At 39.0% G+C, this 14,625-nt stretch overlaps 1 pseudogene and 1 further gene; both read left to right on the top strand.

Annotated features, from left to right (window-relative positions):
• Igh (immunoglobulin heavy chain complex) overlaps positions 1 to 14,625 on the top strand; it is a 2,751,187-nt gene that overhangs the window by 1,203,532 nt on the left and 1,533,030 nt on the right.
• Ighv1-27 (immunoglobulin heavy variable V1-27) lies at positions 1,514 to 1,807 on the top strand (annotated as a pseudogene). Its single transcript is given in 1 exon segment — positions 1,514 to 1,807. A coding segment is annotated over 1 exon segment (294 nt).

Genomic DNA, 14,625 nt, shown 5'->3' with positions numbered 1-14,625 from the left:
TGTGGATATCAGTCACATAAGGGCAGTGGCCCCAAGCACCTCAGCATGTAGATGAGTACACATGGAGGGACTCATAGCTCCAGCTCCATATGTATTAGAGGATTAGCTTACCTGACAACAGTGGCAGGGGAGGCTCATTGTCCTGTGAATGGTAGATGACACAGCATAACAGAATTCTAAAGGGATGAGGCTAGTGTGGATATATAATTTAGGGGAGCAACCTACAGAAGCAGGGGCAGGTGTGATGGGATAGAAGATTTGTGCAGGGAAACCAGAGAAAAGAGAAAACATTTGATATGTAATTAAACATAATAACCAATAAAAAAGACTTGGTCAGTATATTGTAAGAGAGATATATTTGAAGGTCCAAAGGAAAACCAGAGACAGAGTGGAGGTTGGAATATTCATAGTACATTATTCATATCATGGAACTACACATAAATGAAAACATGAAACATTTGTTTATATGGACCTGGTTGTCATCATAGAGAAAATATTCCATGTTCTTACACATAAGTATACATGTAACAGTTCATGGTTTTACACTGAGAAATATTTCATTGTCTATAACCCAGACATTATCAGTATCTATTTGTCCTTTGTTAAGAAATTAAATGGATTCCATTTCCCAGTTTCTATGAATGGAGAAGCAATAAACATGGATGTGTAACTGTCTTTGTAATAATATAGACTTATCTGAGTAGATACTTGCGAGAGATGCAGCTGGGACACAGCACAGTTTAATTTTCTATTTTTTAGTGAAAATTTCAAATAGAATTCCAAGGTCAGTATACTGCACTAGTGTAACTCATATCAATAATGAGTAAAGATTCAATAATTTCCATATCCATGTCATTAGTTTTCACATTTGTCTTCTTCCTTATCAACATCTGATGGAGTAAAAATTAAGACATTAAATCTTATTAAACTGCACTCATCTAATGTGTATTAACATCATTATCCTCATCATTATTTTCTTCAGCATCATCTTTATCTTCACAAATCATTATCTGTAAATCAAAATGTGAACATGTCCCTAGAGTAGAGCAAAAGACTTAGGCCAATAATAGATTGAAAGATTTGTCCATGTAATTACAAAAATACCAGCAGTGCAGGGCTTATAGAACATGTATGGGATATATTTCCTAAAAGAGTTATTGGATTTGGATAGTCCTGCTGCTTGACCCATGTACCTTTCAGTCCTTCCTCTCCAGCTCTTCTCTAGTTGGACTAGGTTCTTAAATAAGAAGTCCCCTCCTCATGAATACGCAAATTAATTAAGTCTGTGGTGGTTAAAAACAGGGATGTGAACACCCTGAAAACAACCTATGATCTGTGTCCTCTTCACAGTCCTTGGAGACACTGACTCTAATCATTGTACGGAGCTGGCTCTTTCTCTTCCTCCTGTCAGTAACTGCAGATAAGGGGCTCACCAGTTCAAAATCTGAAGAAGACAAATGATCTGGGATGTCACCGACATACACTCTTGTTTCTCTTTGCAGGCATCCACTCTAAGGTCAAGCTGTAGCAGTCTGGACCTGAGCTGGTGAAGTCTGGGGCTTCAGAGAAGATATCCTGCAAGGCTTCTGGTTACTCATTCACTGGCTACTACATGCACTGGGTGAAGCAGAGCCATGGAAAGATCATTGAGTAGATTGGACTTATTATTCCCTACAATGGTGATACTGGCTACAACCAGAAGTTTAAGGGCAAGGCCACATTGACTGTAGACTAGTCCTTCAGCACAGCCTACATGGAGCTCCACAGCCTGAAATCTTAGGACTCTGTGGTCTATTTCTGTGCAAGACAAAGTGTTATAACCACATCCTGTGTGTGACAGAAAACCTGGAGTTACAGATAGCTGCCTTGGAACTGACAAGACTTAGAGAATAGTCACTTGTAGTTTTGCTTAGATGCAGTCATTTGAATAGTGTGTTTTTGTGTCTATTTCTTAAAAACCTATTGTGCTTTTTCAGCTTTGTAGAAGGACATCCATGAAGTGCTGTTGATTAGGATGTCCCTAGAGTACTCCATGCCTTGTCCATATGGATAACAGTGAACAGTTTCAATGACTTATTTATTATTTCATAAAATAACAAAAAAGGTAAACTGTGATTATGCATGATAAAAATATGTTAGTATTGTGTGAAAGACTAGAACTTTGGAATAGCTGGGAGTAAAATACAATATGAATTTAAATTGTAAAATTCCACGAAGTTCAGAGCAAAGAAAAAGCCCTTTCAAAGTCTTAAGTCTTTACTTCCTATTCAGAACTCCTGAATTTATAAATGAAGTGGGTCATTTACCTTGCTCCAACACAAATTTCCTTGTAAACTTAGGTATAGTAGGGGTACATGTGGACCCAGACTTTTTAGTAAAGTTTTGAAGCATCTCATCAGGACCAAGACTACAGGCAACACAAGATTCTGCAACAGAGTGGAAAAGGACAGAGTCTTAAGTTTTAAGTGAGTTTTAGGTGTTTTGCTAACTTGCTTCTGTGGTCTGCAGAAGTTCCAAGCTTTTAGAATATAAGAGGTATTAATATCTGAATGTAGAGCTGCATCATTTCTGCCATTGTCAAGTTGAACAGTACTGTGATGGTGGAGTGAGAATGATTATAGGAGAGAGGGAAAGGAAGACTCTGAGACAAAGGTTAGAAGTAAGAGTGCTGTCCTGTAAATATTACTGCAGTCCTGAATTTACTATTCATTAATGCCATATGTCTTTTTTAGGGTTTTACTGCTGTGAACAGAGACAATGACTAAGGCAAGTTTATAATGGACAGCATTTAATTGGCACTGACTTAGAGGTGTAAAGGTTCAGTCCAGTATCATCAAGGAAGGAGAGCATGACAGAATCCACACAGGCTTGGTTTAAGCAAAGCTGAGAGCTCTATATCTTCATCCGAAGGGTGCTAGCAGAATACTGGTTTCCAAGAACCTGAGAGTTTTAAAGACCACACCCAGTGTGTCATACCTATTCCTACAGGACCTCACACTAAAATACTGCTATTCTGGGCTGAACATATACAAACCATCACATTGACTCCCTATCCCCCATAGGCTTCTTCAAGCATTTGAGTCTTTGAGTGGCACATGCACCAATACCTTCATAGAAGCTATATTCATAATAGCTAGAAGTTGAAAACAACCCAGTTGTCTCCCAACAGAGGAGTGCATAAACAAAATGTTGTACATTTATAAAATGGAATTCTATTCAGCGATTAAAAACTTTGAGTTCATGAAATTCTTAGGCAAATGTATGGACGTAAAAAAATATCCCAAGTTAGATAATCTAGTTATAAATAAGCACACATGGTGTGCACTCATTGATAAGTGGATATTCACCCAAAAGTTCGGAATATCTATGACACAATTCACAGACCATATGTATCTAAGGAATACAGACCAAAATGTGGATGTCTTTGTGTCTTAGAAGATGGTACAGAATACTCACAGGATGAATTATGTGGACAAAATATGTGCACAGACAAATGGAAAGGCCATCCAGAGACTGTCCTACCTGGATATCCATCCCATATGCAGTTGTTTAACCCAGTACCTATAGCAGATGCTGGGAAGTTCTTGCTGATCAGAGCCTGATATGGCTGGCTCCTGAAAGTCTCTGCCAGAATCTAAAAAAATGCAGAGGCAAATGCTCACAGCCAACCACTAGTCTGAGTGAGGGGTCCTTGAGAGAGGGGTTAGAGAAGGTACTGATGGAGCTAAGGGTGTTTGTAGCCCCAGGGAGGGAGCTACAGTGTCAACCAGTATGAACACCCCACCCCACGCTCCTGGGAACTGGACTACCACCCAAATAATACACATGGAGGGACAAATGGTTCCAGCCACATATGATACAGAGGAGGTCCTTATTAAACACCAGTGGGAGGAATGGCCCTTGGGCATGAGTTGGTTTAATGTGACAATGCGGTGGCAATCCAGGGTGGGAAGGCAGGTCTGTGTGGGTGGATGGGGCACCCTCTTAGAGGCAGGGAGTGGGGGTGATGGTTTGGGTACTTCAGAAAAGAAACCTGGAATGGGATACTATTTGAAATACAAGTAAATATAATATCCAAGAAAAGGAAAAGAAAATTCAAAGTTCAAAGTCTCTTCTGAGATACATCCAATTACTGAACTATAATTTCCAAGGCAAGACTGGAAATCAGTTTGAAAAACTCTAATCTCTGTACTTCCATTGCTAATGGAAGCAGCTTTTAGCTCTTTAACTACTTTTTTCATCTTTGCTATCTACAACAAACTTCTTTCTCCTGGGTTGGCTACACACACACACACACACACACACACACAAACACAAACACATACACACACACTTATAAATACACACACTTACATGTACATACATAGACTTAAAATATCTAGACTTGCATATGTATATGTTTGGACTGAATGGGAACTACTTTCTGTTGGGCAGTGGACCATGAGAAGCCTCTAAGTTTGAGCTCAGCTTGAAGCCTCAGGGACACAGAAGGGACAGTAGGAGTTTTATCTGTTCCTGAGGCCAGACCTCTGTCATGTAGCCACAGCCCACAATAGAGAGTTGTGGACATAACTCTCATAGGGGTAGTGGCCCCAAGCCCCTCCACATGTAGATGATCTTTCCCTTTTACAGCTAATTACAAATGAAAACTATTAGAGCTAGATTCCACTGCCAGTAGAAAAACCAGTGACTTTAAGAGCTTCATTGATGATAACATATTAGCAACATAGATTCAGTGTCTGAGACTTCAGTTGTCATTCCCCTCTAAATGAGAGCTAATTCTCCCTGCATCTGAGCCCTGAAAGCATTTTAGTTGCAAGGATATGTTACACACTGGGTAACTACAGTGTAAATGATGGAAAATCTACCTCCAGGTGAGATCATAACCAGCAGGGATCACAATGGAGCCAAGAATCCCCAGCAAAGAGGTGTGGGTATAGGTTTACTCTGTATCATCTGTGGTTTTCTTTCTTAACTTATGCATACCTATTGTGGTTGACATGTAAGGATTCCATCCATAAACACTGTGAAGATTCTGTACTAAACACTTCAAAGGTTTATATTTTATTGTTATATATAAACCTAGACTCCTGAGGTCTTTCAGTCACTGGGCCACCATCCAAGCATCAAACTGGAGCTGGTCTGAGGACCCTGACACATATATGCAGAGGACACCTTGGTTTGGCCTCAGAGGGGTAAGATGCATCCAATCCTTGAAGCACCAGAGTGTCAGGAAACCCTGTGAAGGGGGGCATCCTATTGAAAATGGGGTGGGGGGGAGAGAAATATGAAGAGGAACTGTTAGATGTTGGACCAAGAGGAGGCAATGACTGAATTATCAACAAGTAAAGTATTTTAAAAAAGAATTAAAACTTATACAATGTTTTCTGATCACTAATATTCTTTCCAAACTTCTGCCAGAATTTTTTCCACTCACTCAAATACACACTCTTTTGTTTTCTCTATAGAAACAAAGAAACAAACAAAACATATAAAAAGTGCTTTAAAAAGATGAAATACACAAACACACACACAGAAACACACACACACACACACACACACACACACACACACACTAAGAAACCCATAAAAATGCAACTCTGTAATCAGGATATATATGTTCAAAAGACAAGAGCAACAAAATTAATGCAGAAAAAATGAAAGTAAATATCTATAAAGCCATGCTGAGTTCATTTTGTTTTGGACTTCTACTGTTAGATATGAGTCTATCATTAACTGTGTTTAATAATACCAGAATCCTCAGAGCTCCCGGGGACTAAACCACCAAACAATGTGTACACATGGAGGGACTCATGGCTCCAGTTGAATAGGTATCAGAGTATTAACTTATCTGGCATGAATGGCAGGGGAGGCTTTTGGTCCTGTGAAGACTTGATGACCCAGCATAGGAGAATGCTAGAATGATGAGCCAGTTGTGGATATATGGGTTGGGAGAAGACCTCATAGAAACAGGGCCAGGTGTGATGGGATAGGGGATTTGTGGAGGAGAACCAGGGAAAGGAGATAACATTTGATATGTAAATAAATAAAACAACCAATAAAAAGAAGTGGTCAGGATAGTGAGAGAGACATATTGGAACATACCAAGGGAAACCAGAGGGAGAGAGGAGAGTTAGGATTGATCATAGTATATTATTCAAATCTTGGAACCACACATAAATGAAAACATGAAGCATTTGTTTCTATGGACTTCGTTGAGTTCATTGAGAATTCTTTTCATGTTATTACACATATGTATACACATAATATGTCATTGTTTTCACTGAGGAATATTTACTTGTCTATAAACCAAATATTTTCAATACCTATTTTTCCTTTATTACAAATGTAAATGGGTTTCATTTCCCAGCTTCTGTAAATGGAGAGCCAATAAACATGGATGTGTAACAGTTTCTGTAATAATATATGGTTATTTGAGTACATGCTTGGGAGGGATGGATCTGGGACACAGCACAGATTTATTTACTCTATTTGGTGACATTTTAAACAGAATTCCAATGTCAGTATACTATACTAGTATACTCATATCAATTTTGAGTAAAGATTCAACATTTTCCATATCCATGTCATTATTTTTCTCATTTGCCTTCTTCCATATCAACATCTGACTAAGTTATAATTAAGACATAAAATCTTTTTAATGGCTATTTACATCATTAGTATTCAAAAAGTATAATGTAAAAACAAAATTCTAGGCCTTTAGGGCCAAGCATGAGAATGTGACTTTTGTGACTCAGTACTCCAAGGCATGCTAATCATAGAACAGATATCGACATTCCTCCACCCACCTGCTTCCTGGGTTCAGGTGAAAGAACCTAGTGGGGAAACAGCCACTTAACTCCCAATTTCGTGTACACCCAAGAATCACGAACAGAATAGATCACCTTGATGTAAAAACACAAGGTAGGTTAATGGCAGAGCTCTGGGTCAAAATGTTTCTCACGCAGGAGACAATGGATTCGACCATGAGGCTTGGAAGCTAGTTTCTTTTTTTTTTTTTATAGAAAAGGGGCTGGGGCTGGGGGAGGAATTGGCTTGGTTTCACATGATTGGTTCATTTAAACATCAGCAGACTATACATGCAGATAACATTTAACTTAGATCAGAAGGGTGGGAGATAAGGAGATGCCAGGCCAGTCGAACATGTCATTCTCTTTATCTTTATGGCCAAGCAGCCTCAGGAATGTTTTAACGATGGGCCTGTCCTGGCATGTCCTGGCTTATTCTGCTATGTTCTCAGCCCCAGGTTTCAAAGCTCACAAGCAACTCTTTGGGCTATTTGAAATAAATTACAAGAATCACAAGTCTCAAGTTTTATTTTCTTTCACAGGGAGTGTTTGTTCAAAGAAAGTCACCCTGACCCACCCTGATGCTTACTGGAACCCATTATGCAAATGTGCTATTGTTAGAGGCTCCTAGAAAACCGTCTTGACTTTCCACTTCCTCTTGACTCTTAAATGGTATTTTTGGTAGTTTTCAACAATTCACTACCCACCTCCTTGAATTGTAGTGTCTTCCTTTAAATACCCACTTACCCAGCTACTTGGGGCTCCATGGTCCTCTACCCCTACGTTGTGTATGACTGTGGGCCTGAGAGTGCTCTTGAAATAAAATCCCTCGCACTTTGAAGCAAGACTGATTCTCATGATTGATTTGGGGTGTCACCTCTCCTGAGTCAGAATGTGGGGGAGTACTCACATTGTGCGTCTTTCATTTGGTAGGTTGGGTGGGAATCGCGACCACCACTCACACCTGAGAACCGACTTGGAGGTACGGGGATCCTCCAAGTTTGTTGTCGACTACAAAAAACTTCTTTCTCCTGGGTTGGCTACACACACATGCACACACAAACACACAAACACACAACACACACCTCAAAATATCTAGGAAATCCAGGACACAAAAACCAAAGCAAGGCAACATCAGCAACAGAATACAAGAGATGGAAGAGAGAATCTCAGGTGCAGAAGATTCCATAGAGAACATCGGCACAACAATCAAAGAAAATGCAAAATACAAAAAGATCCTAACTCAAAACTTCCAGGAAATCCAGGACACAATGAGAGGACCAAACCTACGGATAATAGGAGTAGATGAGAATGAAGATTTTCAACTTAAAGGGTCAGCAAATATCTTCAACAAAATTATAGAAGAAAACTTCCCAAACCTAAAGAAAGAGATGCCCATGAACATACAAGAAGCCTACAGAACTCCAAATAGACTGGACCAGAAATGAAATTCCTCCTGACTCATAATAATCAGAACAACAAATGCACTAAATAAATATAGATTATTAAAAGCAGTAAGAGAAAAAGGTCAAGTAACATATAATGGCAGGCCTATTGGAATCAGGTCAGACTTCTTACCACAGACTATGAAAGCCAGACGATCCTGGACAGATGATATGCAGAACACAAATGCTAAGAGAACACAAATGCTAGCCTAGGCTACTATACCCAGCAAAACTATAAATTACCATAGATGGAGAAACCAAAATATTCCATGATAAAACCAAATTCACACAATATCTTTCCACAAATTCAGCCCCTCAAAGGATAATAAAGGGAAAACACCAACACAAGGACACAAACTACACCCTAGAAAAAGCAAGAAAGTAATCCTTCCACAAACCTAAAAGAAGGCAGCCGCAAGAACAAAATACCAACTTTAACAACAAAAATAACAGGAAGAAACAATTACTTTTCTTTAATTTCTCTTAACATTAATGGACTTAATTCTCCAATAAAACAACATAGACTAATAGACTGGCTACAAAAAAAGAACCTAACATTTTGTTGTTTACAGGAAACCCACCTCAGAGAAAAGGATAGACACTACCTCAGAGTGAAAGCCTGCAAAACAAATTTCCAAGCAAATGGTCAGAAGAAACAAGCTGGAGTAGCCATTCTAATATCGCATAAAATTGACTTCTAACCCAAAGTTACAAAAACAAAACAACAAAACAAAAACAAAAACAAAAAAACAAAAAAACAAACAAGGAAGGGCACTTCATACTCATCAAGTGTAAAATATACCAAGATGAACTCCAATTCTGAATATCTATGCTTCAAATACAAGGGCTGCCACATTTATAAATGAAACTTTAGTAAATCTCAAAGCAAACATTGTACCTCACACAAGAATTGTGGGAGACTTCAACACCCCACTCTCACCAATGGACAGATCCTGGAAACAGAAACTAAACAGAGACACATGGACACTAACAGGGGTTATGAAACAAATGGATTTAATTGATATCTACAACACATTTGATTCTAAAACAAAAGGATGTACCTTCTTCTCAGCATCACATGGTACCTTCTCCAAAATCGACCATATGCTCAGTTATAAAACAGGACTCAACAGATAAAAAATATTGAAATTATCTCATGCATCCTATCTGATCACCACGGACTAAGACTGATCTTCAATAACAACCTAAATAATAGAAAGCCAACATTCACATGGAAACTGAACAGCACTCTACTCAATGATTCCTTGGCCAAGGATGAAATAAAGAAAGTAATTAAAGACTTTTTAGAGTTTAATGAAAATGAAGCCACAACATATCCACACTTATGACACACAATGAAGGCAGTCCTTAGAGGAAAACTCATAGCCCTGAGTGGCTCCAAAAAGGAACTAGACAGAGCAAACACTAGCAGGCAGACAGAACAGCTAGAAGCTCTAGAACTAAAGGAAGCAAATTCAGCCAAGAGGAGTGGATGGCAGGAAATAATCAAACTCAGGGCTGAAATCAACAAAGTGGAAACACAAAAAACTATTCAAAGAATCAACCAAACCAGGAACTCATTCTTTGAGAAAATCAATAAGATAGATAAACCCTTAGCCAGACTACCTAGAGGGCCCATGAACAATATCTTAATTAGCAAAATCAAAAATTAAAAGGGAGACATAACATCAGAACCTGAGAAAATCCAAAACATCATCAGATCCTACTACAGAATGCTACACTCAACAAAACTAGAAAACCTGGATGAAATGGGCAACTTCCTAGACAGATACCAGGTACCAAAGTTAAATCAGGATCAGATTAATGACCTAAACAGCCCGTTTTCCCCGAAAGAAATAGAAGCAGTCATCAATAGTCTCCCAGCCAAAAACAGCCCAGGACCAGATGGGTTTAGTTCAAATTTCTCTCAGTCCTTCAAAGAAGACCTAATTCCAACTCTCCTCAAATTATTCCACAAAATAGAAGCAGAAGGTACTCTACCCAGTTCATTTTATGAAGCCACAACTACTCTGATACCAAAACCACACAAAGATTAAACATAGAAAAAAATTTCAGACCAATTTCCTTTATGAATATCGATACAAAAATACTCAATAAAATCCTCTAACCCGAATCCAAGAACACATCAAAATAATCATCCATTGTGACCAAGTAGGTTTCATTCCAGGGATGCAGGGATGGCTTAATATAAGGAAACCCATCAAAGTAATCCACTATATAAACAAACTGAAAGACAAAAACCACATGATCATCTCATTAGATGCTGAGAAAGCATGTGACAAAATCCAGTACTCCTTCATGAAAAAAGTTTTGCAAAGATCAGGAATTAAAGGCCCATACCTAAACATAATAAAAGAAATCTAGAGCAAATCAGTAGCCAACATCAAACTAAATGGAGAGAAACTCGAAGCAACCCCATTAAAATCAAGGACTAGAGTAGGATGTCCACTTTCTCCCTACCTACTCAATATAGTACTTGAAGTTCTGGACAGAGCAATTCAACAACAAAAGGACATCAAGGGGATACAAATTGGGAAGGAAGAAGTCAAAATATCACTATTTGCAAATGATATAATAGTATATATATATATATATATGAGACCCCAAAAATTCCACCAGAGAACTCCTAAATCTGATAAACAGCTTCAGTGAAGTAGGTTGATATAAAATTATCTCAAATAAATCAATTCCCTTTCTCTACACAAAGGATAAATGCACTGAGAAAGAAATTAGGGAAACAACACCCTTCACAATAGTCACAAATAATATAAAATACCTTGGTGTGACTCAAACTAAGGAAGTGAAAGGTCTGTATGATGAGAACTACAACTATCTGAAGACAGAGATTGAAGTGGATCTCAGAAATTGGAAAGAACTCCCATACTAATGGATTGGCAGAATCAATATAGTAAAAATGGCTAAACTGCCAAAAGCAATCTATAGATTCAATGAATCCCAATCAAAATTCCAACTGAATTATTCACTGAGATAGAAAGGGCAATTTGCCAATTCATCTGAAAAAATAAAAAAAAATTAGGATAGCAAAAACTATTCTCAACAATAAAACAAAGTCTGGTGGAAGCACCATGCCTGATATTAAGCTGTACTGCAGAGCAATTGCGATCAAAACTACAGGGTACTGGTACATTGACAGACAGGTAGATCAATGGAATAGAAGTGAACACCCAGAAATAAATCCTCACAGCTATGGTCACGTAATCTTTGATAAGGAAGTAAAACCATCCAGTGGAAAATAGACAGCATTTTCAATAAATGGTGCTAGCACAACTGGTGGTTATCATGTAGAAGCATGGTAATTGATCCATTCTTATCTTCTTGTAGAAAGCTCAAGTCTAAGTGGATCAAAGACCTTCATATAAGAAAAGAGACAATGAAATTAATAGAGGACAAATTATTGAAAAGCCTCAAAGACATGGGCACAGGGGAAAAATTCCTAAACATAATAGCAATGGCTTGCAAGGTAAGATCAAGAATTGACAAATGGGACCTCATAAAATTGCAAAGATTCTATAAGGCAAAAGACACAGTCAATAACACAAAAAGGCCACCAATAGATTGGGAAAGGACTTTTACCAATTCTAAATCTGATAGGGGACTAATATCCAGTATATACAATGAGTTCAAGATGCTGGATTTCAGAACTTCAAATAACCCCATTAAAAATGGGGTTCAGAGCTAAACAAAGAAATCTCAACTGAGGAATACCAAATGGCTGAAAAGCACCTCATAAACTGTTCAACATCCTTAATCATCAGGGAAAGGCAAATCAAAGCAACCCTAAGAATCTCCTTCACAGCAGTCAGAATGGCTAAGATCAAAAATTCAGGTGACAGCAGATGCTGGCGAGGATGTGGAGAAAGAGAAACACTCCTCCACTGCTAGTGGGATTGCAAGCTTGTACACCCACTCTGGAAGTCAGTCTGGAGGTTCCTGAGGAAATTGGACATAATACCACCAGAAGATCCAGCAATATCTCTCCTGGGCATATACCCAGAAGAAGTTCCAACTGGTAATAAGAACACCTGCTCCACTATGTTAATAGCAGCCATATTTATAATAGCCAGAACCTGGAAATAACCCAGACATACCTCGCAGAAGAATGGATACAGAAAAGGTGGTACATTTACACAATGAAGTACTCAGCAATGAATAACAATGGATTTATGAAATTCTTGGAGCAATGGCGGTACCTGGATGATATCATCCTTAATGATCAAAGAAGTCATTAGATATGCACTCACTCATAAGTGGATATTAGCCCAGAAACATAGAACACCCAAGATACTATTTGCAAAACACAAGAAAGCCAAGAAGAGGGAAGACCAATGGGTGGCTACATCATTTCTCCTTAGAATAGGGAACAATTTTCTGAGAAACTGCCAGACTGATTTCCAGAGTCGTGGTACAAGCTTGCAATCCCACCAACAATGGAGAAGTGTTCCTCTTTCTCCACATCCTCGCCAGCATCTGCTGTCACCTGAATTTTTGATCTCAGCCATTCTGACTGGTGTGAGGTGGAATCTCAGGGTTGTTTTGATTTGCATTTCCCTGATGATTAAGGATGCTGAACATTTTTTCAGGTGCTTCTCTGCCATTCGGTATTCCTCGGGTGAGAATTCTTTGTTTAGCTCTGAGCCCCATTTTTTAATGCGGTTATTTGATTTTCTGGAGTCCACCTTCTTGAGTTCTTTATGTATATTGTATATTAGTCCTCTATCTGATTTAGGATAGGTAAAGATCCTTTCCCAATATGTTGGTGGCCTTTTTGTCTTATTGACGGTGTATTTTGCCTTACCAGAGGATCCCACAATATCTCTCCTCGGCATATATCCAGAGGATTTTCCAACTAGTAAGAAAGAAACATGCTCCACTATGTTCATTGCAGCCTTATTCATAATAGCCAGAAGCGGGAAAGAAGCCAGATGCCCCTCAACAGAAGAATGGATACAAAAATGTGGTACATTTACACAATGGAGTACTACTCAGCTATTAAAAAGAATGAATTTATGAAATTCCTAAGCACATGGTTGGACCTGGAGGGCATCATCCTGAGTGAGTTAACCCAATCAAAAAAGAACTCAAATCATATGTAGTCACCGATAAGTGGATATTAGCCCAGAAACTTAGAATACCCAAGATATAAGTTACAATTTGCAAAACACATGAAACTGAAGAAGAACAAAGACCAAAGTGTGGACATTTTGCCCATTCTCAGAAATGGGAACAAAACACCCATGGAAGGAGTTACAGAGACAAAGTTTGGAGCTGAGACAAAAGGATGGACCATCTAGAGACTGCCATATCCAGGGATCCATCCCATAATCAACCTACACACACTGACACCATTGCATACACTAGCAAGATTTTGCTGATAGGACCCTGATATAGCTGTCTTTAGTGAGACTACTAGCAAACACATAAGTGGATGCTCACAGTCAGCTTTTGGTTGGATCACAGGGCCCATAATGGAAGAGCTAGAGAAAATACCCAAGGAGCTAAAGGGATCTGCAACCCTATAGGTGGAACAACATTATGAACTAACCAGTACCCAGGAGCTCTTGACTCTAGCTGCATATGTATCAAAAGATAGCCTAGTCAGTCATCACTGGAAAGAGAGCCCCATTGAACTTGCAAACTTTATATGTCTCAGTACAGAGGAACGCCAGGGCCAAAATGTGGGAGTGGGGGGGTAGGGGGGTGGGGGTGTATGGGGAATTTTGGGGATAGCATTGGAAATGTAAGTGAGGAAATACCTAATTTAAAAAAATAGGGAACAAAATACCCATGTAAGGGGTCACAGAGACAAAGTTTGGAGCTAAGACGAAAGGGTGAACTATCCAGAGATGACCCCACCCAGGGATCCATCCCATAATCAGCGACCAAACCCAGACACTATTGCATAATTCCAGAAAAATTTTCTGGAAGGGACTCTGTTATAGCTGTCTCTTATGAGGCTATGCCAGTGTCTGGCAAATACAGAAGTGGATGGTCACAGTCATCTAAAAAATGGAACACAGGGCCCCCATTGTAGAAGCTAGAGAAAGCACGCAAGGAGCTGAAGGGAGTCTGCAATCCTATAGCTGGAGCAACAATATGAACTCACAGTACCCACAGAGTTTGTATCTCTAGCTGCAGATGTAGCAGAAGATGACATATTGGGCAATGACTGGGAAGAGAGGCCCCTTGCTATTGAAAACTTTATATGCCCCAATAGAGGGGAATGCCAGGCACAAGAGGCAGGATTGGATGGATGGATAGGGGAGCAGGGCAGAGGGAGGGTATAGGGAACTTTTAGGATAGCATTTGAAATGTATATAAAGAAGATATCT

The sequence above is a fragment of the Mus musculus genome, chromosome 12 (genome assembly GCF_000001635.26).
Source record: "Mus musculus strain C57BL/6J chromosome 12, GRCm38.p6 C57BL/6J".
In the NCBI taxonomy this organism is placed as follows: domain Eukaryota; kingdom Metazoa; phylum Chordata; class Mammalia; order Rodentia; family Muridae; genus Mus; species Mus musculus.
This window is presented reverse-complemented; position numbering and strand designations above follow the sequence as displayed.